The sequence below is a fragment of the Arvicola amphibius genome, chromosome 9, assembly GCF_903992535.2.
Source record: "Arvicola amphibius chromosome 9, mArvAmp1.2, whole genome shotgun sequence".
NCBI lineage: Eukaryota > Metazoa > Chordata > Mammalia > Rodentia > Cricetidae > Arvicola > Arvicola amphibius.
The window spans coordinates 59,788,768-59,809,741 of record NC_052055.2 but is presented as its reverse complement, the minus strand read 5'-3'; the positions used below and the strand labels follow the sequence as shown (position 1 = coordinate 59,809,741).

At 45.3% G+C, this 20,974-nt stretch overlaps 1 protein-coding gene and 1 pseudogene across 1 annotated transcript; one reads left to right on the top strand and one right to left on the bottom strand.

Annotated features, from left to right (window-relative positions):
• Nucleotides 1-1,141: 1,141 nt before the first annotated feature.
• LOC119822653 (sperm motility kinase-like) lies at nt 1,142-5,464 on the bottom strand. Its single transcript, XM_038342107.1, has 3 exons — nt 5,441-5,464; nt 1,254-2,592; nt 1,142-1,207 (listed from the first exon to the last, which is right to left on the bottom strand). The coding sequence occupies exons 2-3, from the start codon at nt 2,577-2,579 to the stop codon at nt 1,142-1,144; spliced, it is 1,392 nt and encodes a 463-aa protein (XP_038198035.1). The 5' UTR covers nt 2,580-2,592; nt 5,441-5,464.
• A 3,999-nt stretch (nt 5,465-9,463) lies between these two features.
• Nucleotides 9,464-12,957, top strand: LOC119822654 (annotated as a pseudogene).
• Nucleotides 12,958-20,974: the final 8,017 nt, after the last annotated feature.

Genomic DNA, 20,974 nt, shown 5'->3' with positions numbered 1-20,974 from the left:
CTTGTGGGGATTCCTGCTAAAGGTTCTTGCAGGAGCCTGGCCTCTAGAGGAGTCGGTCCTACAGGGCTGCTTACAGGACACATTCTCAACCTGGCAAGCCAGCTTAGGGCAGGCTGACTAGGAATACTCTCCTTGGGAGAGAGAAGAGTCACCCCATGGAGAAGATTTTGTTCTCTGCCAAGAAACATGGGGCAAAGGACAGTCACTACCCAGAGCGACACTTCTGATGTTTCCACAGGCAGAGGGAGAGGGCAAGGCGCTATTGTTCCACGAGACAGCCTAGGGCACCTTTGCACCTCAGCCCTCCACACTGAGATAGACCCTGTGGGAAGCCTACCCTTCCTGCCTGGGATTTTACCTGGAGAGATAGATGTCCTCTGGGGTGGACAGCTCTTCCTCTGCAGGAGGGGCCTGTGGCCAGCCGGTGTCCTGGGCATCTGGCCTGGGTCCCCAGAGGGGCTGTCAGAATCTCATCCAGACCGATCCCCAACCCGTGGCTCAGAAGCCACGGAGCTGGGGCTTGACCTCTTCAGGGCTTCAAAGAGAAAAGCACAGGAAGGAGACTCTTAGTGCCTTCAAAACACACAAGACTCAGTGCACTGCCCTGCAGTGCCCAAGTTCATGACTGGTGCTCCAAGGAATCTTTGCCTCCTTACACCTTCCCCAACCTCTCCCTGCCTGGCACAGCATCTCTGCTGTCCCCCTGTTGCTCAACAAGCCTGAGGTCACACTTCAGGGAACACCTGGTCTTTCCGAAGTGACAGGTTGTTACCCTCACGGTGTGCTACGAGTGGACACAGGCATCATTTATCACAAAGGACAGGAGGAAAAGGACAAATCAGATGAAGTGAGAAAGGCGCTCACCTCGTTCTGTGGGTGCCTCTAGGATCCCCTGACTGTGGAGCCTGGTTCTCATGGGAGGCATGCTTCCTCTCTGCAGGAGGCAGGCAGCAACATAGGTGTCTGAGGCAATTTACAATGGTTTTTTTCACCCCCTTCCAGCGGTGATGCCTCTGGTTTGGGGAGGAAGCTGGCACAGCATCCTCGGGCTGACCATGGGATATGGCCCCTTCCTGTCTGGTGGTCAGTTCTGTGATGGTCTCTTCCTGTAGTGTGTCCCCAAGGGAGGGGCCTTTGGGGGTTACACGCAGAGCCATCCCCAGCGAGCTCCAGAGTTTCTCTGCATCATTTGCAGCCTCATTGTGGTCTGCCCCAAGAGGGTGGTACAGAGAGCAGGATGGCTGGGCACTTGCCATCAGGCTGCCACACAACCCGATGTTTGACTGCGAAAAACTCTTGCTGGTCTCCAGGCTGCTGTTCATGATGGAATCAGCCACAGGACAGCGCAGGTGGGATAGGTGGGTAAGGTGGATCCTCCTAGGCGGGCAGCACAGGGTGGCAGGCACGCTATGCCTTCTGCCACCCTGCCTGGAATTCTTATCTTCTTTCTTCTGGGGCTCAGATGGCATGATGACGGTTGGCAGAGTAGGCTCAGCAGCTCTCCCAGGAGTCCCAGGAAAGGTGTGAAGATTGGCCAGGTTGAGGATAAGGCCTGGCTCCATCTGTTTTGTGGTTTTCACCCGGTGATGGCAGCAGTCTCCCGTGGGTGCCTGGTGTTGCAGACTCAGGTATCTGGCAATCGCCTGATTAAATTTTTGGGCTTCTAAACACTGAATCACTCCTTCAGGTTGGTACCCCACGCCTGCCATGGTGCTGACAATGCTAGGGCTCGGGGTGCCTGGGAGACTCTGGATGGATGCCCGTGCCTGGCTGTCCATGATCATGGGGCGCGTCAGGATTTGGCTGATGGTGGGCCTCCTGTCGGGGTTGATCATGAGGATTTCCACGATTACGTTGAAAATATCAAGTGGGACATGAGGAGGAACGCTGAAGTTTGCTGCCAAAATTTGGCGCCTCAATCCCGCAGAAGAGCTCGCTTGGAACGGCATGTGCCTGGCCACCATATAGTAGAGGAGTACGCCTAAGTTCCAAACATCGCTGGCATAGCCATCATAAGGCTCCCCTCCGAAGAGTTCCGGGGCACAGTAGGCCAGAGTGCCGCAGGGATTCTTTAGTTTTGTGCCAGGGACGACTTTCACCGCAAGGCCAAAATCACAGAGCTTGGCATTCCCAGAGGCGTCGATCAAGATGTTATTTGCCTTAATGTCCCTGTGGACGATCCAGTTGTCGTGGCAGTACTTCACTGCCTGCAGTACCTGAGTAAAGAGTTTTCGAGCCTCGCACTCCCGTAAGCCTCCCGGTTTGCGAATCTGATGCAACAGGTCCCCCTTAGAGGCGTAATCCATTATGAGATATGTCATCTCCTCTGTCTGGACCTCCTGAATGAACTTGATTATATGCGGATGAACGAGGGATCTCATTATATCAACCTCGTTGTTGTTCTGGGTGGAGTACCCCTTCACGTTTGCAAGAATCTTCACAGCCACGTAGCTGACAGTGGGCATATGGAAGGCCAGTTTGACTGTGGCAAAGGTTCCTCGTCCCAGTGTGGTCATCATTTGATATACACTGGTAAATGTCTTCTCGTCACAGTAGAGGGTCTCTCTGCCCTGCTCCATGGCCAGGTTCTCGCTGAAATACAACGGGAACTTTAAACTAACAGTTAAAATCACACCAATGAGAATGTTTATCACTATGAATTCCTACATTCCAAAGAGAAAAAGAGTCACAGATATTTCAGGAAACCTAACCAGGTACGTAGTGCTCAGGAATGGAAGGAAGTACCCTCCAAAGCAGTGGACAGCAGAACATACCACAGATCAGGTTGGCCGGATTCACCCAGAAACTGAGAGAATGAAACCAAGGGTCGCAGAAGCTATGAGCCACTTATTGGGAAGGAGAATCATCCTCTTACTTGAGCTGAACACTCTTTGAGAGAGAAGATACTAATAAAATCATATGCATGAGAAGTTGATGAGACAACAGAAAATCCCCAAACCCAGAATTTCTTGGTGGGGAGATGGCTCAGGAGGTCAGAAGGTTTACTATTCTGGCAGAGGACCTGTGTTTGGTTCTCAGGACCCAAGTCAGGTGGATCACTGACTCCAGTTCTAGGAGATCCTACACCTCTGACTTCTGAGGGGATCCAAACACATGCGTGGATGATGGCAAGGGCACACACACACACACACGCACACACACCCACGCACACACACACACAGTTGAGGTCACCTACATGTACACTGTCATGTACTACATAGAGTTTTAAATAATGATATAAGTCTTTTGTATAATTTCATTGCTATGACCTGAAAGGACATAAGAGGGTAACAGATCCCCTAGGTGGGGCACTTCAGGAAGTTATGATGTCATGGGATTGCTGTGAGGCAGACCTAGGTCTTCTGTGAGAAGACTACATGCTCCTAACTGTTGGGCTGTCTCTCCAGGCTAATCCACCCATCCCCAAAGAAATCTGTTTTTGAAAACCCTGAGAGTCCTTCTCATGGACTGGAAAATGTGGATGGAATTGGGAAACTTCTTGAAATAAATTCAACTAAGAAGATATGATAAAGAACAAGATTGAAATATTTATGAGGAAAGAATCTGAATAGGAAAGCCCACGACCAGGCAAACCTACTGAGGAATGCTTCCAATCTCTTGAAAACAAATGTCAGTGCTCCTCAATACTCCACCAAATAGAAAGGAACTTAGCAGTTCCAAACACATTCATGCCAAAACCAGGAAAACACAATGAAGAAAAATAGAGGCTATTTCCATGATGAACATAGATGTAAACATCCTCAATAATACTACTTGAATCTTTTCACCAAACTCACATAAGCCAGGCCATACTTCATGGTTAAAATATGCTCACAAGGATCCTTGCAGGGAGAGCTCTACATATTTAGCCTGATAACACAACATTGAAACAGAATTAAAGGCAAGAGTGCCACAGTCATACAGAAGGACGGCCACAGAGAAGGATGAAACAGTGGGGCTCTCGAGAACATGGTTGTCACTGGAGAAGATCGCTCTACACGGGAAAGCCAGTCCTTCTAATGGGTCACTTTTCTTCTCTCATATGTGGCACTTGGGAGCAGGAGGAGGTCCTCAACATAAGAGGGGGCTCCTAGGAATGTGGGGGAGGTAGTGTGAGAAGAAAGCATAGCAGCATGGGGAAATCACATGATCAAGTGGTCAGAATGCATTAGAGATGTTCCTTCGATTGCCAGGACTCATTTGTTCCTACAATAAGGTATGCCATAACAAGGAAAGCTTGAAATGAGAAAAGACAAATGGACCAAGGAACACATAACAAAAGTAAATGAAAAAGTGAAACTCAAGACAGAGGTTCTGGAGAGATGAGTTAGTCTTTAACAGCACCACCTGCTCTTTCAGAAAAACCTGGTTCAATGCCCAACACACATGGTGCTCACAATCTGTTGTTACTCTAGTTCTAGCTAATCTGTCTCCCACTTGTGACCTCCACAGGTGCGAGGCTCATGGTGCACACACAGACATGAAAACAAAAGACTTATACACATAAAATAATAATATTAAAAATTATCTCCCCAAGAAGCACAACTTAAAAAATAAAAACTACCAGTCTGTGGTGGCACATGTGCTTAATCCCAACACTCAGAAGGCAAAGTAGATGATCATTTAGTTTGAGGCCAGCCATATCTACAGAGTGAGTTCCAGGAAGGCAAGAGCTACACAGAGAATTTCTTGAATTCCTTCCATTACACCCACAAAATAAACAGACAGTTTAAAAATTATAAGTAAGCTCATAAATCAAGCCAGAAAATACATAAATACACAGAGAAAAAAAACAACAAAGAGAGTCCTTCAGGGTCAGCTGATATACCTTATATAGGATGTCAATGGGAAAGTCAGGAGTGGGATATTTGATCATACTCTGAAAATCTTGAGAGTGTGTTAATAAAATAGATTAAAAACTCAAGGAACATGGCCTTTTTTGCACCCTTCCCAAAGAGGCAGCTTCTGCCTTGCTCCATTCTCCCCACTATTCCTTTCCCCACTTCTGCTTCTGTCTCTCCCTGCCTCTCTGTTCTTCTCTTTCCCCTTCCCTTCCATACCCAATAAATAAATATCCAACCTCACTCTGCAAGGCGTGCCTATCCATGTATCTCAACAAATTGAATTAAAAGAAGAAAAGAAAAGAAAAACTCAGGGGATGGAGTGAGCAACTAGTTGACAAGAATTAGCCAAGGAAGAAAAAAGTAGCTGGCAGTAGGAAGAGAGGGATGCACAGGAAGGTGTAGGGGGGCACTTAGCGATTTGCGGCCTTTTTGGTTTGGGGTGAGTGAAGACATGCTTTTCTTGCTGCCTCTCTGTCCAAATAGGAAAGTAGATTGGTTGCTTCTTGGCCTCTCTGAGCTAGCAGGTTATCACCCCAACATCTGACTCCCAAGTCTTTATTGGTAAATAGAACAAAGGAGGCTTAGTTAAAACTTACATTTGGTGGCTGTGGCCAAGCTGGTCCCGGTGCGACCAGATATCGCGCTAGGCCTCAGCCTATGTGGTGAGGTGTTGACCGTCGTCGGGCCCTGGGGAGAAGATAGATAGGAATTAAAATACAGGTAGATACAGGTTAGGCCATTAAACTGACAGAAAACAGGAAAAGTCTCATAAAGGTGAGCACTTGGCTTTTTTGATTGGTTTGTCAGGACGGGTTTCTCTGTTTCACAATCATGGCTGTCCTGGAACTCGCTCTGTAGACCAGGCTGGCCTCAAAGTCACAGAGCTTCAGCTGCCTCTGCCTCCCGATTGCTGGGATTAAGGGCATGCATCACTGTGGCCCGGCACATGGCAATTATTAAAACTAGGAAAGTTGAGGCAGGAGGACCAGCAGTTCAGGTCATCTTTGGCTACACAGTGGTCTTGAGGCCAGCCTGTGCTACAGGAGACCCTCTCTCACCAAACCCAAAAGCAAAAGCAAACAGAAGAGCAAGGACTGCTTTTGTCTTGTACATGATTGAGGGTCCCAGTGCTTCAAAAGTAACCTTTGCTGTGAGACACGGGGCATGGACACAAGTGTGTCCACGAGTGTGACATCATCACCTGAGGCTGAGGCTTGAGGGCTGTGATCAGCCTTTTTGTGTTCTTGAAGCTATGCTGCCATCACCCCGCTTAAGTAAGTAGTCAACAGATTTACACTTTAAATGGACCTCACAGGACCCGCCCAGAACCAGCTATGGGGCATAAGCCAAAGAAAATGGATGGAAGTTTACGAGTGCTCAAGCAGGACGTTCTCTGTCAATTGAACGTTCGCACCCCTAAGGCATCACATGTGCACACATTACACACTTAGGTACTGGCTAGCAGCTCTCTGGGAGGTCGAGGACAGCCTGGTCTACAAACCAAGTTCCATAACAGCCAGAGCCACAATGAGAGGATCCCTGTCTGGAAAAAGAAAGAAAAGATGAGACAAAAGAGTTTTCCTCTAGCCCAGGCTTGTGACTGATAATCAGATAAAGACGGTCCTTGTCAACAAAATGTCCCCCTGTTTTTCCAAAAGGACAGGTATTTGGGGTGGGTCTCTGGAGTGCTGGGCAGAACATCCCAGCACTAGGTAGTTTTGTTCCAGAACATGTTCCTTGAGGTCTTTGGCCAGCAGAACTGATCCTTTGCTTCCAAATGATTATTGCCCCCACCTCTGCTGTGCCTGATAACACCCCAGCTTTAGTACTGCAATCGCCCTTCCCCCTGCTAGCAAATGAAAAAGTCCCACGGAAGGCCAGTTTCAGGCACACAGAAGGACAGAAGATGGTGGAGGGACCTGGTGTGCTATGTCCCACCAAGGAAAGTTCCTCTCTTCCTCCAAGAACAGGTTCTTTTTAGACTTTCACTTTTTCTGTTCTTGAATCCTTTTCAGCTGCCCTGTTCCATAATTAGCATCACAAAATGGCCTCTAACTCTTACCTCTGGCCCTCTGCAGGCCTGACTTTGAACTGCCAGGAAGATCCTAAGATAACCACTTTGGAGGAGGCTTTCTGCTAGAGCACAGGCAGACAGACATACATTGGTGCCCTTCCTTAGGACACCATCCAGTCAGTGTGCCTGTCAGTCCTCTGGACGGGAGTTCACATGACTTGGCCTGGACTCGGACAGTAACTGGCTGAGTGAAAAAGCGAGAACACCAAGGGACTTGGAAGGGGTGGGCAGGAGGCAGTGAGTTCAGGGGAATGTGGTCCAAGCTTTCCATGTGCGTGTAGGTAAATGTCACTGTGAGAATACTCATGTTGTAGAGTCAATGGAAACAAATGTTTTAAAATGGTGGACGAAGGAATGAACCCAGAGAAAATATTAAAACTAAAGATTAAAACAGTAAACACCTAATTAATGCAGATAATAAAAACTGCCCCAAATTATACCCCAGACCGAGGAAGAAAGAAAGGAAGAGAGGATTATTTTAAATCCTGGAAACCCAAACCTCTGAACCCCAAATCTGTGACCTCAGAAGGAAACTCACTGTGTTCAGATTCAACAGTTCATGAATATCCACCAAGTGGAACCAGCTCACTTCTGTCTAAATCACCAAGTTTCAACTGACGATCAGCCTCTGTACTGGAAGGAGAGGAGGCAGCCTCAGCCAGAGTTGTTAGGCAACAGGGTTCTGTCATTGTGAGGTCAGAGCAAGAAATGGACCAATCATGGCTTGGCTCAGATACTGGTTTTTTTCACATTCTGTCCCTAAGTACAGAAAGGCTGCCCTGGTCAGTTGGGATATAGGGGACTGATGGTTACAGCAAAGTAGCATTCACTGTGTCCCCCTTTTTTGTTCATCGTGTCTGTTATTTTCATTCTTTCCTTCTTTTTGGTCCTGACAACCAGCTCCCAGTTAAATTACACACAGTAGCTTCTTCTTCCTTACAATGCCTAACCTTAGCTGTGCTTGTTCCTTGCCATCTTTTCTTATCTTTGAATTATCCTTTCGTCCTTTGCCTCTGGCTCTGGGCTTTTTCCTTTTTTTAAACTCTGTGTATCTTACTTTGATTATTACTCAGTGCCTGGGTAACTGGATAGCTTCCCCTAGCATCCTCCTCTCCTTGTTCTCTTGCTCTTTCTCTGTTCCTTCCTCTAGGATTTCTCCTTCCATTTATACTCTCTGTGTGACTGACCAACCTATCCTTTCTCCTGCCTTACATTTGGCCATTAAAATCTTCATTAGCCCACCAGGTTTTGTAGACAGGCAAAGCATCCCAGCTTCACAGAGTTCAACAAGTGCAACCTAAACAGTAGTCACACACCTTAAAATAATATTCTACAACACCCCATGACCTACCTTTTCCTTCTGGGTTTATTTACCAGGTTTTCCACAACTTTGACACATGGCCACTTGCTAGGGATCAGTGTCCAAACACAGGATCCTTCCTTGGGTATTACACATCCAAACCCTAATAGAAACCCTTTTCACTTTAATAATCATAGTAGGTGGAATCATTTGAATTATAACAGGCTCTGGATGTTGTCCTTCACTGGGTAGGGACACTGTATACTTGCTTTCTCTTTCTATGAAGAAACATCATGACCCAAAACGACTTGAAATAGGAAGGTTTACTTCCCTTTCCCTTTCCTATCAGAAGCTACCATGAGTGGAAGTCAGGGCAGGAAGTCAAGACAAGAACCTCGAGGCAGGAACCAAAGCAGATACCATGGAGTAAAGCCACTTACTGACTTGCTCTCCTTGACTCTCTAAGCCAGCTTATTTTAGATATACAGCCTTGACCTCCAGCCCAGGGACATCCATCACTAATTGAAATTCCCCATAGGCTTACCTATTAGATAGTTAAGTTCCTTCTCCCTCAGATTACTCCAGCTGGTGTCAAGTTGACAAAATCCAAGTGGCACACACTGACACCGTCTATTAGTGGATGGGAGCATGATCCACTTCTCACAGACCCTAACATGCTGTCATGACTTTTGGCTCATGGAGCCCATCACATCCATCCTCAAAGCAGTTCCTTTTTTAGTAGACTCTGATTTATCAGAATAACATGGTAGCCTCTCACTGACTCTCGCATGCTGTGGCGATGCTCTGTTTCCAGGGACACTCCAGGGCAAGTGACTAACTTCTACGGGGCTGAGAGGAATAGACTTTGTCACATTTTCTCCATAAACTCTTCATCCAATTTCCCACCAGACAGAAAACTAGGACCCCAGCGGGCAGTGGGTTGATATGTTCAAAGTGATGAGAGGAAAATAATCCATCAGTGGTCCTGGAATCCGCACCCCTGAAGGAGGAGGCACATGTGGTTTCGTCCACCTGATGTTCTGGGCCAACATTTTAGAGAAAGTAGAGAGGAAAATCCTCTCACAATAAACTAAATAACAACCAAAATAGTTGAGAATGCAAATGAAAATTCAGAGCAGACCTCAGAGCTAGGGCAACTCCCAAGTAGCTTTTCTGAGTGTGGTTACACTCCTTTAGCTCTCATGGCCCCTTTGACGATTTTAGTTCTGTTTTGTGTCTCTGTCCATGTGGATTCTAAACCCTGGTACAGTTGGTGCTGTCCTAGTTCCAGGCCTTTACGATCTTGTGCCTCAGAAATACCAGCCATTGCCACCTGCACTGAGCTATCTCCTACTGCTAAGGCTCTCATTGTTGTTACCCTCTGACCTGCAGTCCCTCACAGCCACACCCCACCTTCTGCAAATGTCTCCACTGCCTGTTTGTCCTGCCAGTCGAACCCAAGACCAAGCCACAAGATCAGCTGTCCACTCCCAGCTCTACTTTTTTCAATTATTTATCATTTTTAGTGAGCTGTATATTCTTCTCCCCTCCGTTCCCATCTCCCCCTCCGCTCCTACCCTCTCCCATGACCCCCATGCTCCCAATGTACTCAGGAGATTTGTCTTTTTCTACTTGCCATGTACATTAGATCCACGTGTGTCACTCTTAGGGTCGTCTTTGTTGTCTAAGTTCTCTGGTTGTGAATGATTGGCTCGGTTTTCTTTGCTTTATGTCCACTCATGAGGGAGTGCATATGGTATTTGTCTTTCTGGGTCTTGGTTACCTCATTCAATACGATGCTTTCTACATTCATCCATTTGCCTGCAAATTTCAAGATGCCATTGTTTTTTTCTGCTGTGTACTATTCCATTGTATAAATTTTTCAAATTTTCCTTATCCATTTTTCAGTCGAGGTTCATTTAGGTTGTTTCCAGGTTCTGGCTATGATGAACAATATTGCTATGAACATAGTTGAGCACATGCCCTTGTGGTATGATTGATTATCTTTGGATATATATATATATCCAAAAGTGGTGTTGCTTCCTAACTTTCAGAGAAATCACCATACTGATGCCCAAAGTGGATGTATTAGCTTGCACTCCCACCAACAATGCAGCAGTATACCATTTACCCTACCATTTATCCTCTCCCGAATACGCTGTCATGAGTGTTTTAATCTTGGCCATTCTGAAAGGTATAAGATATGACATCAGAGATATTTTCATTTGCATTTGTCTGAAGGCTAAGAATGTTGACCATTTCCTTAAGTGTCTTTCAGCCATTTTAGATTCATCTTTTGAGAGTTCTCTGTTTAGGTCCGTACCACATTTTTTACTGGAATATTTGTTCTTTTGATGACCAATTTCTTGAGTTCTCTGTATACTTTGGAGAACAGCCCTTTGTCTGATAGGGGGGTTGGTGATGATCTTTTCCCAGTCTGTATCTTGCCATTTTGTCTTGTTGACCATGTGTGTTCTCTGCTTTACAGAAGCTTCTCACCTTCATGAGGTCCCATATATTAAGTGTTGCTCTCAGTGTTTGTGCTACTTGGGTTCTACTGCAGAAGTGATCTCCTGTGTCAATGTGTTCAAGTGTATTTCCCACTTTGTCTTCTATGAGATTCAGTGTGGTTCATTTTATGTTCTGGTCTTTGATCTTTCTGGATTTGAGCTTTGTGCATGGGATAGATATGGATCTATTTTCATTCCTCTGCATATTGATATTCAGTTATGCCAGCACCACTTGTTGAATATGCTTTCTTTTATCCATTTTATATTTTTCTTCTTTGTCAAAAATCAGGTGTTTGTAGGTGTGTGGGTTGACATCCAGGTCTTTGATTCAGTTCCATTAGTCCTCCTGTCTGTCCCCATGCCAATACCAGGCTGTTTGCAGTATTGTAGCTCTGTAGTAGAGTTTGAAGTCAGGGATTGTGAGGCCTTCACGAGTTCCTTTATTGTACAGGATTCTTTTGGTTATCCTGGATTTTTTGCTTTTCCATATGAGGTTGAATATTGTTCTTTCAAGGTCTGTGACGAATTTTGCTGGGATTTTGATAGACATTGCTTTGAATCTGTAGATTGCTATTGGTAAGATTGCCATTTTTAAAATGTTAATTCTGCCTACCCAAGAGCCTGGGACATCTCTCCACCTTCTAGTGTCTTCTTCAATTTCTTTCTTCAAAGATTTAAAGTTCTTGACTCACTGGCCTCCGCTCAACCCGGAGGCAGTGGCAAAAGATGAAACTTTGTGGACTGCCTACGGATGAGCACCTGAACAAGATCCTTGGATCCGGAAGAGATCCGGAAACGCCTGGAACAGACTGAGTGCCAGTTCCCTAACTGCCACCAAGATACTGATCTGGGGTCTCCCGGGAGATGTGACTAACCAGGAGGTACACGAACTTCTGAGCGACTGCAAACTCAAGTACTGTTGGTGGACAAATACAAATACAGCTTTCGTGACCCTGCTGAATGGGGAGCAGGCTGAAGCTGTCATCAAGGCCTTCCACCAGAGCCGCCTTCGAGAGTGGGAGCTGTCAGTTCAGCTGCAGCCTACCGATGCTCTGTTGTGTGTGGCCAAGCTGCCACCCAGCCTGACCCAGGCACAGTGTGAGGAGCTGGTGCGGCCCTTTGGCAACCTGGAGCGCTGCTTCCTAGGGTACAGCGAGCACACAGGCCACTCTAAGGGCTATGGCTTTGCAGAGTACATGAAGAAAGACTCGGCTGCCAGGGCCAAGTCTAATTTGCTGGACAAGCCACTGGGGCCACCGCACACTGTATGTGCATCACACAGGTGCTGGGCAGCTGGACCCAGCCTTGTTGCCCTCCCATGCCTCTGTGTGGACCACTTGTCACCTGGCTTCAATGATGTGGATACCCTGCACCGGGCCGTCAGCGGTCTATACCCCCAACTTCTGTCAGCTGCCATGTGGCCAGGGTGGGCAGCTGAAGGGCTTTGCAGTACTGGGGTATGAGACAGCAGAGATGGCAGAGGCTGCACAACAGCGGGCTGATGGCCTGGCCCTGGGTGTCCTTCTGTGCTCCAGGTCCTCCTGGCCGCAGCACGATGGCAGCACTCATTGCTGCCCAGGCCACGGCTCTCAATCGACGCGAGGGACTCCGGCCTGAGCCAAACATCCTGCAGCTGTTGGACAATCTGGACCCATCTGCTTCCCTCCAGCTGCTGCTCAGTCCTCTGCTGCGTGAGGTGCCAGTGTCCAGCAGGGCCTTTTGGGTGCGTCCCCTGTCATGGCATGGCTCAGCGGACCTGCCCTGTCCACTGCACTGCTCCAGTTAGCCCTGCACACCCAGAGCCAAAAGAAGCCTGGGATCCTGGGAGACTCACCTCTGGGTACCCTGAGGCTGGGGCCCAACCTGTAAATTCCCTCCTTTGGGAGCTGTCTGCAGGTGATGGGGCTGGCTCCAGAACTGCCACCCGCTGAGGGAAGCCACAACCCTTACTACTACCACTGCTGGGCCCTTCTGGGGTGACCAGGAGCCCATGAGTCTGCATCCCCCAGCATCCCAGCTCATTCCACCTGCAGCCCCTGTGAGGCTCTGAGGCTCTAGTCTTAGTTAGAGACCTCAGGAAGGACAGTGTGCCCCCTGCCAACGACCCCTGGGGTGTCACTGTTGGGGCAGCCTCCAAAGGATTACCGCACCTCCCTGAGCCCCTACCTGAATCCACATAGCCTGCTTTCATCCAGCAAACTGGCAGGCAAGGAGACCCGGGGCTGGTGAGCATTGTTTAATTTCCATGTGTTTGTGGGCTTTCTGGAATCAGCATTGCTGTTGAATTCTAATTTTAAACCATGGAGATCCGATAAGATACATGGGGTATGTCAAATTTTTGTATCTGTTGAGGTTTGCTTTGTTACCTAGTATGTGCTCAATTTTTGAGAAGATTCCATGAGGTGCTGAGAAGGTGTTTTCTTTTCTGTTTGGATGGAATGTTCTATAGATGTCTGTTAAGTCCATTTGAGTTATCACATCTCTGTTAGAGCCACGCACAGCTCTAAATCTGCTCTTGAAGGTGACCTCTGACTCTTGTCAGTGCTGTGACCCTGCTTATCTGTCAGGGGTGACATGGACAGCCTTCTGGGATGGATGGCTGGGAACAAGCCTGCTTTGGTCTCAAGGTAGAGTAGCCTCACAGCAAAACCTGCCTTCAGTCAGGACCAGAAGGGTTTAATCTTAACAAGCCCTGGCTGGAATCTTCTAGTGTGGTTACACCAGTGTAGAGAATTAGACCCTCAGGAAATACTGGTCTTTATTGTGATGGTCAATGGGAGGCTCCCTTACAGGACTGAAAGAGATGAGGGATCTCGTCTCATTTGGGGTCTTTCCTAGTTTGGATTCCACTGCTGTGATAAACGCCATGACTGATACTAACTTGTGGAGGCTGGGTTTGTTTTCTACTACACTTCACCATCCATCAATGAGCAAAGCCGAGGTTCAAACCTGGAGGCAGGAACTGAAGCAGAGACCATGGATGAAGGCTGCTTACTGGCTTTGTCTCTTTCCCTTCCACTTCCACATTCTTGGCAACTATGCAGCTTCCTTGCCTGTTGCCACCAGCAGCCCAAATCCCCACCTAAGCTGTCAGCTTTTGACCATACTTGGGCACAAACCCAGCTTGTGGTGAACACATCATCGCCCCTCACCTACAACCTATAAAGTCTCCCTGCTTTAGCTCGGAGGTGCAACTTCTCAGGCCTCAATCTCTGGGACCAGAGAACATTCGCCTGGGAGTTACTTTGCTCAAATAAACCTATTGTCATATTTTTCATTTTGACTTCATCTGGCCCACTGCATCAGCAGAGAAATTTATTATCAGGAGGCAGGAAACCCGTGAGATAGGAATGCAAATTCCTGCTTCTTCCGGCCATTTCTACAGGAACAAATGTGCCTATGCCTGCTTCTGTGCCCGCTCTGACATTGCCCATGGTGTGCCCGCACTGCCGTTCCCGCACTTCTGTGCCTGCTGTGTCTTGGCTGGGCTTTGTTGCTGTGTTTTTTGTCAACCTGATGCAGAAAAAGTTAAATGTGATGACCCTCAAAGAAGAAAAGGCCTCCATCGTTGAACTGGCTGGAGGCATGTCTGTCGGGCATTTTCCTGATTTTGATTGATGTGCAAGGGCCCAGCTCACTGCAAGCAGAGTCACCCCTGGGTCTCTGCCTCAGGTCCTGTCTCAGGTTCCTGCCCTGGCTTCTCTTCTTAGTGGACTGTAAGTTGTAAGGTAAACAAACCCTTTCCTCCCGAGTTTCTTTTGGTGTCATGGTGTTTATGCTACATGAAGCAGACTGATATACACCACCACCCTACTTCCTACTTTTGAGATAGATAGGAAACAGGCTCACAACCCTCTTATGTCACCTCTGCTGTTTTCTGTCCTGTGTGTCTCCAGGGAGACAAAAAGCCCAATTCGTTTAATGCCATATGATCTACCACACTCCCCACATTTGCCACCTTAATTGAATTCATTGCAATAGGGTGACGTGAGTCTGTTTTTCTGAGTAACTCTTCTTTTACATTCATTATCCGGCAATTAACCTACCCTCTAATTGATAATGACAGGAACTTTTTATGTCTTTTTTCTACAAATGGATGTTTACACATGGAGTATGAATCAAAATCATTAAGAACTTTTTTTAGTTTTGTTTTTATGGTCGGTTAGTTTCGTTTTGTTTTCTTGATGTTCGTTGGTTTGGGTTTTGGTTTTTTTAATCTTGAGAATAATTTTGATAGGCTGGCCTGGAACTCACAGAGATCTGCCTGCCTCCACCTCCCAAGTGCTGGGATTAAAGGCGTGCGCCACCACCGCCCGGCTCCAGAGGAAAATACTTAAGCTCCAGCCAGCATCCAAAAGAAAGAAACAGGGGGAAAAAAGGGTAGGGGTGGTTACAGCCATGGCCATAGGTACACACCACGCAGTTTACAGAAAGACTGCTTATGTACAGTGGAGGAGACCCCACAAGGGCCAGGAATTAGGGGTTCCATGGAACATCCACAACACTGAGTCCACACTCCTAAGGAAATGGGAATGGTGATTTCCAGCAAGAGAGTGCCCTGATGTGCAGAGAGCACCATGTCCACCTCCTGCTCACAGGAAGCAGTAAAGAAAGAATGTTATATAGGCAGGCTTTTCTCTTCAGCAAAAGGGATCTCACCTGGTTTCTACAACGAAGGCTGGTGAGCATGCTCTTTATAGCCTGGTGATCATTTGCTGTCTATAGAGCTAGGCCTCACCTGAACCCCCACACTCCGAGCATTGTCAGTCAATAGACATAATTTGCTTATTTGTATTTGATGTGCAATGGTGTTTTGCCCACATGTACGCCTTTGTAGGGTGTTGATCCCCTGGAACAGGAATTACAGACAGTTTTAAGCTGCCATGTGGCTGTTGGGAATTGAACTCAGGTCCTCTGGAAGAACGGCCAGTGCTCTGAGCCATCTCTCCAGCCCCAGAGCCTATTCTTGCAGAACAGGTCACAGGTACTTTGCAAAGGAGTTTTGATGTGGCCATGCCTTAAGCTTTGTTGTCATAATTGTCACAACGAAACTTTTCCCAAATCTGTGCTGTGCCTAATTATACCAAAAATAAACTACCAGGAGTCAGAGTCAGTTTGAACCAGTCTAGATTCAGCCATGCTTAACCGATTCTTTCCTGACAACCTCGGTCATGGCACAGCTGGCACAGCTGGCTGTAGTGTTTGCAGGGATCCCCACACAGAGAGGTAAGTAGGCAGACTCTGAATACCCTGGATCAGCCTCTCTATTTGAAGATCACCTCCGCTCATAACAGAAAAGACCGCTTCCCCAGTCTTCCGTCCATGGCGAAGACCTAGGTATTTGCTGGGTTCATAGCCTGGAAGGACCGCAGGTCACTCCTACAGTATCATGAGCGCTCAGTGCCTGTGGCCCTGAGGCATCATTTCCTACGTGTTTAATGGAAGCCTCTGTGTATTTGCTCTTCACTGGACCTGAGTTTGAGTGAACATACACAACTCTCTTGATTTTATTCTTTTATTTATTGTTATCCTACTTCCCTATAGCAATGTTAGTATAATCATTCCCATTATTTTTCGTCGTAACCTTTTAGTCGAAAGTGCCAGAAACACAAGCAAATTTCAACCATTCAATAGCGTTCTCGTCAAAATTCCAATACCATTCTTCTCAGAAATAGGAAAAAAATCCTAAAATGTACATGGAGGCACCAAAGGCCATAAAGAGATAAGAAATAGCAAGAGAGAAGAAAACCACGGGAGGGATGGCCACATCTTCTTCAGGGTCTACTGCAAAGCCAAAGCAAGAAAACCAGTGTGGCATTGGCTCAGAAACACACTCAGTGGAAGCAGACAGACTGTCCAGGTATAAAATCATGCTTCTGTAGCCCCCCGAATTCTGACAAAGGTACTGAAAAGCACACTTGGGAGAAAGTCAACTTCAAAACAAATGGCACCAGCAAAACTGCATATCCACAAAGAGAAACTGAAAGCCGAGTCCTCTCCCTTATGCAGAAATAGCCCAAATGGATCAAAGACCTCGGTGTAAGAACTCAAACTGTTGGGGGCGGGGAGAGGAAGAAACACTGCAAGAGGTCAACACAAGCAGGGACTGTCTGAGCGGACTCACAGGAAGCGGGTAGTCAGATCCTGAACAGCCTCATGCAGTGTGAGCAGACTGGCTGGAGATAGCTCGGCTGGTAAAATGTTTGCCTGAGAGGATACAGATAGCAGCTTCTTTTATTGTTCTATTAATAAATAAAGCAGTGGAGTCAGATATTAAGGTAAAACATGACAGATCCACAGAGTGACAGAGAAAAGGTTCAGCTGACCCTCTGAAGGTGCGTGGTTGATCGGCAGTTATGATTCACCAGACAAGCTTTAATATATATAATTCAGTTTTAATAAAGGAAAGGAAAGGGAACTTACAAATCCAAGGTTCCAGCGAGGAGGGCAGGAAAACAAAGAGCAGGTGGGCCACAGGCCAGCAAGATTTTATAAGTCAATATTAGCCTAAGGGGGACACACCTAAGAGGGACACGCCTTTAGACCAAGGGGGACACGCCTTTAGACCAAGGGGGAAACGCCTTTAGACCAAGGGGGACACGCCTTACAAAACAAGGTGTTTGGCTAGGCTTCCCCTTCATCTCCCCCTTTTGTCTAAATAAGACAGAACCAAACCAAATACAACTATATTCAATAGGAACAAATAATAAATATAAAATTACAAACAATATTAAGAAGAAACATATAACAAAGTTTTACTAAGCATTCTATTTCAAGTTGTCTAAATAATGTAGAGGGTAACTACAATTATCTAATCTTCAACCCCATCAAAGATCTGAGAAGGGAAGTAATATTACTTAAGCAACCAGAAAGTACAAACAAGAAACTTCCAAAATGTGCAACAAATGACAGAGACAACTAACTACCTGGGCAGTCACCCAAAGTTTCGTTTTGCAATGTTGAGGCAACCAACTTTGGCTAAGGCCTAACACAACTGACATAACATTTTTCAAAGGCAAGGAACTTTTTGTAGAACTGTCCTACCCTGTCTTGGCAAGATAAGACAATCCTATCTTTATCCATTTACGGATACTCTGAAACTCTGTCAGTGGTCGAGGTATGGGCTTTTTCTTTGCCTAAAGGCCACTTCTGCCAAGAAGAAGACAAGCTCCCAGTGGAGTGTCTTTGGTGCTCAACATTCTCTCGGGAATAGATTGGTGTTGCCAGGAGTGATTGTGTCTCATAAGTACCAAACTCTAGGTTAGATTAAAGGCCATGTTCTACAGCTCTTCAAAGAGGTCGGAGATTATACTATCTATACTAAATATAATTTCTATGTATCTAAAAAACCTGAAAAACAATTGTGCAATAAAGGAGGACAATATCCCCAAACGTAAACAATGTCATTATACAAATAATATCAGAGGTAGAAATGTACATTGCAATATGATAAATATCTCAATATAACAATTGTTTTAAACAGAGGTAGAAGCATACTCTCATACAATAGAGGTAGAAGCATACTCGCATACAATGTTCAATATACAAGAATCAACACCAATGCAATTTTCTAATAACAATAATTCACAAATACCAATCATCCCATCAAACCAGGTAATTCCCCCCCCTTTTTTTCATAAACACCCCTGAGTCCATATAATACCTCCCCCATCCCCTCAACCCTATACCAACTACTAAATGATGTCCCTAAACCAGAGGGCAAACTCTGTTGGGAGAGGGGGCGTCGTCCTCTAAGATTGCTTCTAGCTGACATGGGGGCGACGTTCTTCTCAGGGGGTTCCATGAAAGCAAATGATGGTAAAATTCCCAGAATAACATTTGGTCGAGGAAATTGTAACTAGCCTCTGAGTGTTTTGAGGAGGTCCGGCCAGAGTGTTGTCAAAATTGTACACCATTTGAAACTGTCTTGTGTAGTTGGTACCAAAAAAAAAAAAAAAAACCCAAAAAAAGGTCTAATTTTAGCGCTATTAAAAACATGACGTCATAGTAACCAGGTGAAATTGATGTTGTGGGGCCCCATCTTCATCCTGGAAACTTCAAAGATTACTGAAGGAAAATTTGTTGTTTGTTACAGGAAAGGTAAACATTATCTACAAAGACATATACAGACATATATATTCGATGGAAGGTATAATAAAGACAGACAGATATGAGGAAAGGCAAAGAAAGTTTATCAAGTATCATCATCATCATCATCATTATTATTATTATTATAATTATTACTATTACTATTATTATTCTGTCCCATTTCATGGCTCCTGACCTGAGACAGAAACTCTGAGATATCTCTTATAAATAGGCTTGGAATTGAAGAAGGACTGAGCCATAGTCCAACTCCAAAACCAGCTCTATATACATATAAATAAAAGCACTGTATATATGTAAAAAATGTTTTATACTTAATAAACATATTCGGGTTCTGTGTTGATCCATATTAGGTTGTAACTAGTGTCCATGCATCAGTATTTAAATATCCAGGGTCCCTTAAGTTCTTTGAAGATGAATGGTTTCCTGTGGAGATAAGAAAAGAACCCTGCCCCCAACCTATATGCTTTTCTTACCATCAGTATGATCATCATCCTTGTGAATGAATTATTTTTCTTTTCCAAGGGGCTTCTTCTCTTCAAACCGAACCTTTATTAATTTTGACGGTATCCACAATTTTTCCTCTCCTGTGGAGAAAAGAGCAAAACCCCTTCCCCAACGCAGCACATCTCCTGGCTTCCATTGCGAGGTCAGCACATCCTTGAAATAAACTGGTTGATTTAATTCAGCAGACTTTTCCATTATCCAATGTCTTTCTGCAGCCGTTGTCCCCTTCTCATTAGCGTTGAGAAAATTCAAGGTTAATAAAGCACTATGTAACCTATTTCTAGGGGTATTTTCCACCCCTTTCTGTTTGTTTAACATATCCTTTATAGTTCTATTTGATCTTTCTATGACTGCTTGACCTGTAGGATTGTATGGTATACCTGTAACATGCTTAATATTGTAATAAGCAAAAAACTGTTTCAATTTCCTAGAGACATAAGCTGGACCATTATCTGTCTTTATTTGTGTAGGTATACCCATTATGGCCATAACTTCTAATAAATGAGTGATTACTGAATCAGCTTTTTCTGAGCTTAAAGCAGTTGCCCATTGAAAACCTGAATAAGTGTCAATGGTGTGGTGTACATATTTTAATTTGCCAAATTCTGCAAAGTGAAACACATCCATCTGCCAGATTTCATTCCTTTGAGTGCCCTTTGGATTAGCCCCTGCAGGCAGTGGTGTTTGGTTATAAAAAGAGCAAGTAGGGCATTTCTTTACAATTTCCTTAGCTTGTTGCCATGTAATAGAAAACTCTTTCTTCAAGCCTTTGCTATTGACATGATGTTTTTTATGAAATTCAGAGGCCTGCAGCACACTACCAATCAACAATTGATCAATTTCTGCATTACCTTTTGCTAGAGGACCTGGCAGACCCGTATGGGATCGGATGTGTGTTATATACATAGGGCAAAGCCTGTTCCTGATCATGTCGTGTACCTGGATAAACAATGAGGTTAGTTCTGTATCATCAGGTATAAATTCAGCAGTTTCAATATGTAAGATTACTCTTTCTGCATATTGTGAATCAGTAACTATATTAAGCGGTTCTTTAAAATCCCTTACTACCATAAGAATGGCATATAATTCTGCCTTCTGGACAGAATCATAAGGGCTTTGTTCCACCTTACTCAAATCTTCTGATTTGTAACCTGCTTTCCCTGATTTATTAGCATCAGTATAAAATGTACGTGCCCCAGTTATTGGAGCATCATGGATGATTCGAGGGAGAATCCAAGAAGTTCTCTTTATAAAGTTAAGCCTCTTGCTTTTCGGATAGTTGTTATTGATTTCTCCCAAAAAATTAGCGCAAGCTCTTTGCCATGGTTCGTTATCTTCCCACAACTTTTTTAGTTCATCAGCAGTGAAAGGCACTATAATTTCTGCTAGGTCTATGCCTGCTAGTTGACGAAGTCTCAATTTGCCTTTTATAATTAATTCAGGACTTTTTCCACATAAGTTTTTATTTTCTTACTTGGTTTATGTGGTAAAAAGATCCATTCTAAGATAATATCATCTCTCTGCATTAAAATTCCTGTAGGAGAAATTTTGGAAGGCAATATGACGAGAATACAACTGAGCTCTGGATTCACCCTGTCCACATTGGTCTCTTGTAATTTCTCCTCAATCATTC

What these genes read in the sequence shown, in the direction of transcription:
- LOC119822653 (XM_038342107.1), bottom strand. Translation starts at nt 2,579, where the DNA reads ATGGAGCAGGGCAGAGAGACCCTCTACTGTGACGAGAAGACATTTACC. An exon ending in GGTTGTGTGGCAGCCTGATG is followed by an intron (nt 1,208 to 1,253) that starts GCAAGTGCCCAG and finishes CTCTTGGGGCAG; the next exon opens with ACCACAATGAGGCTGCAAAT.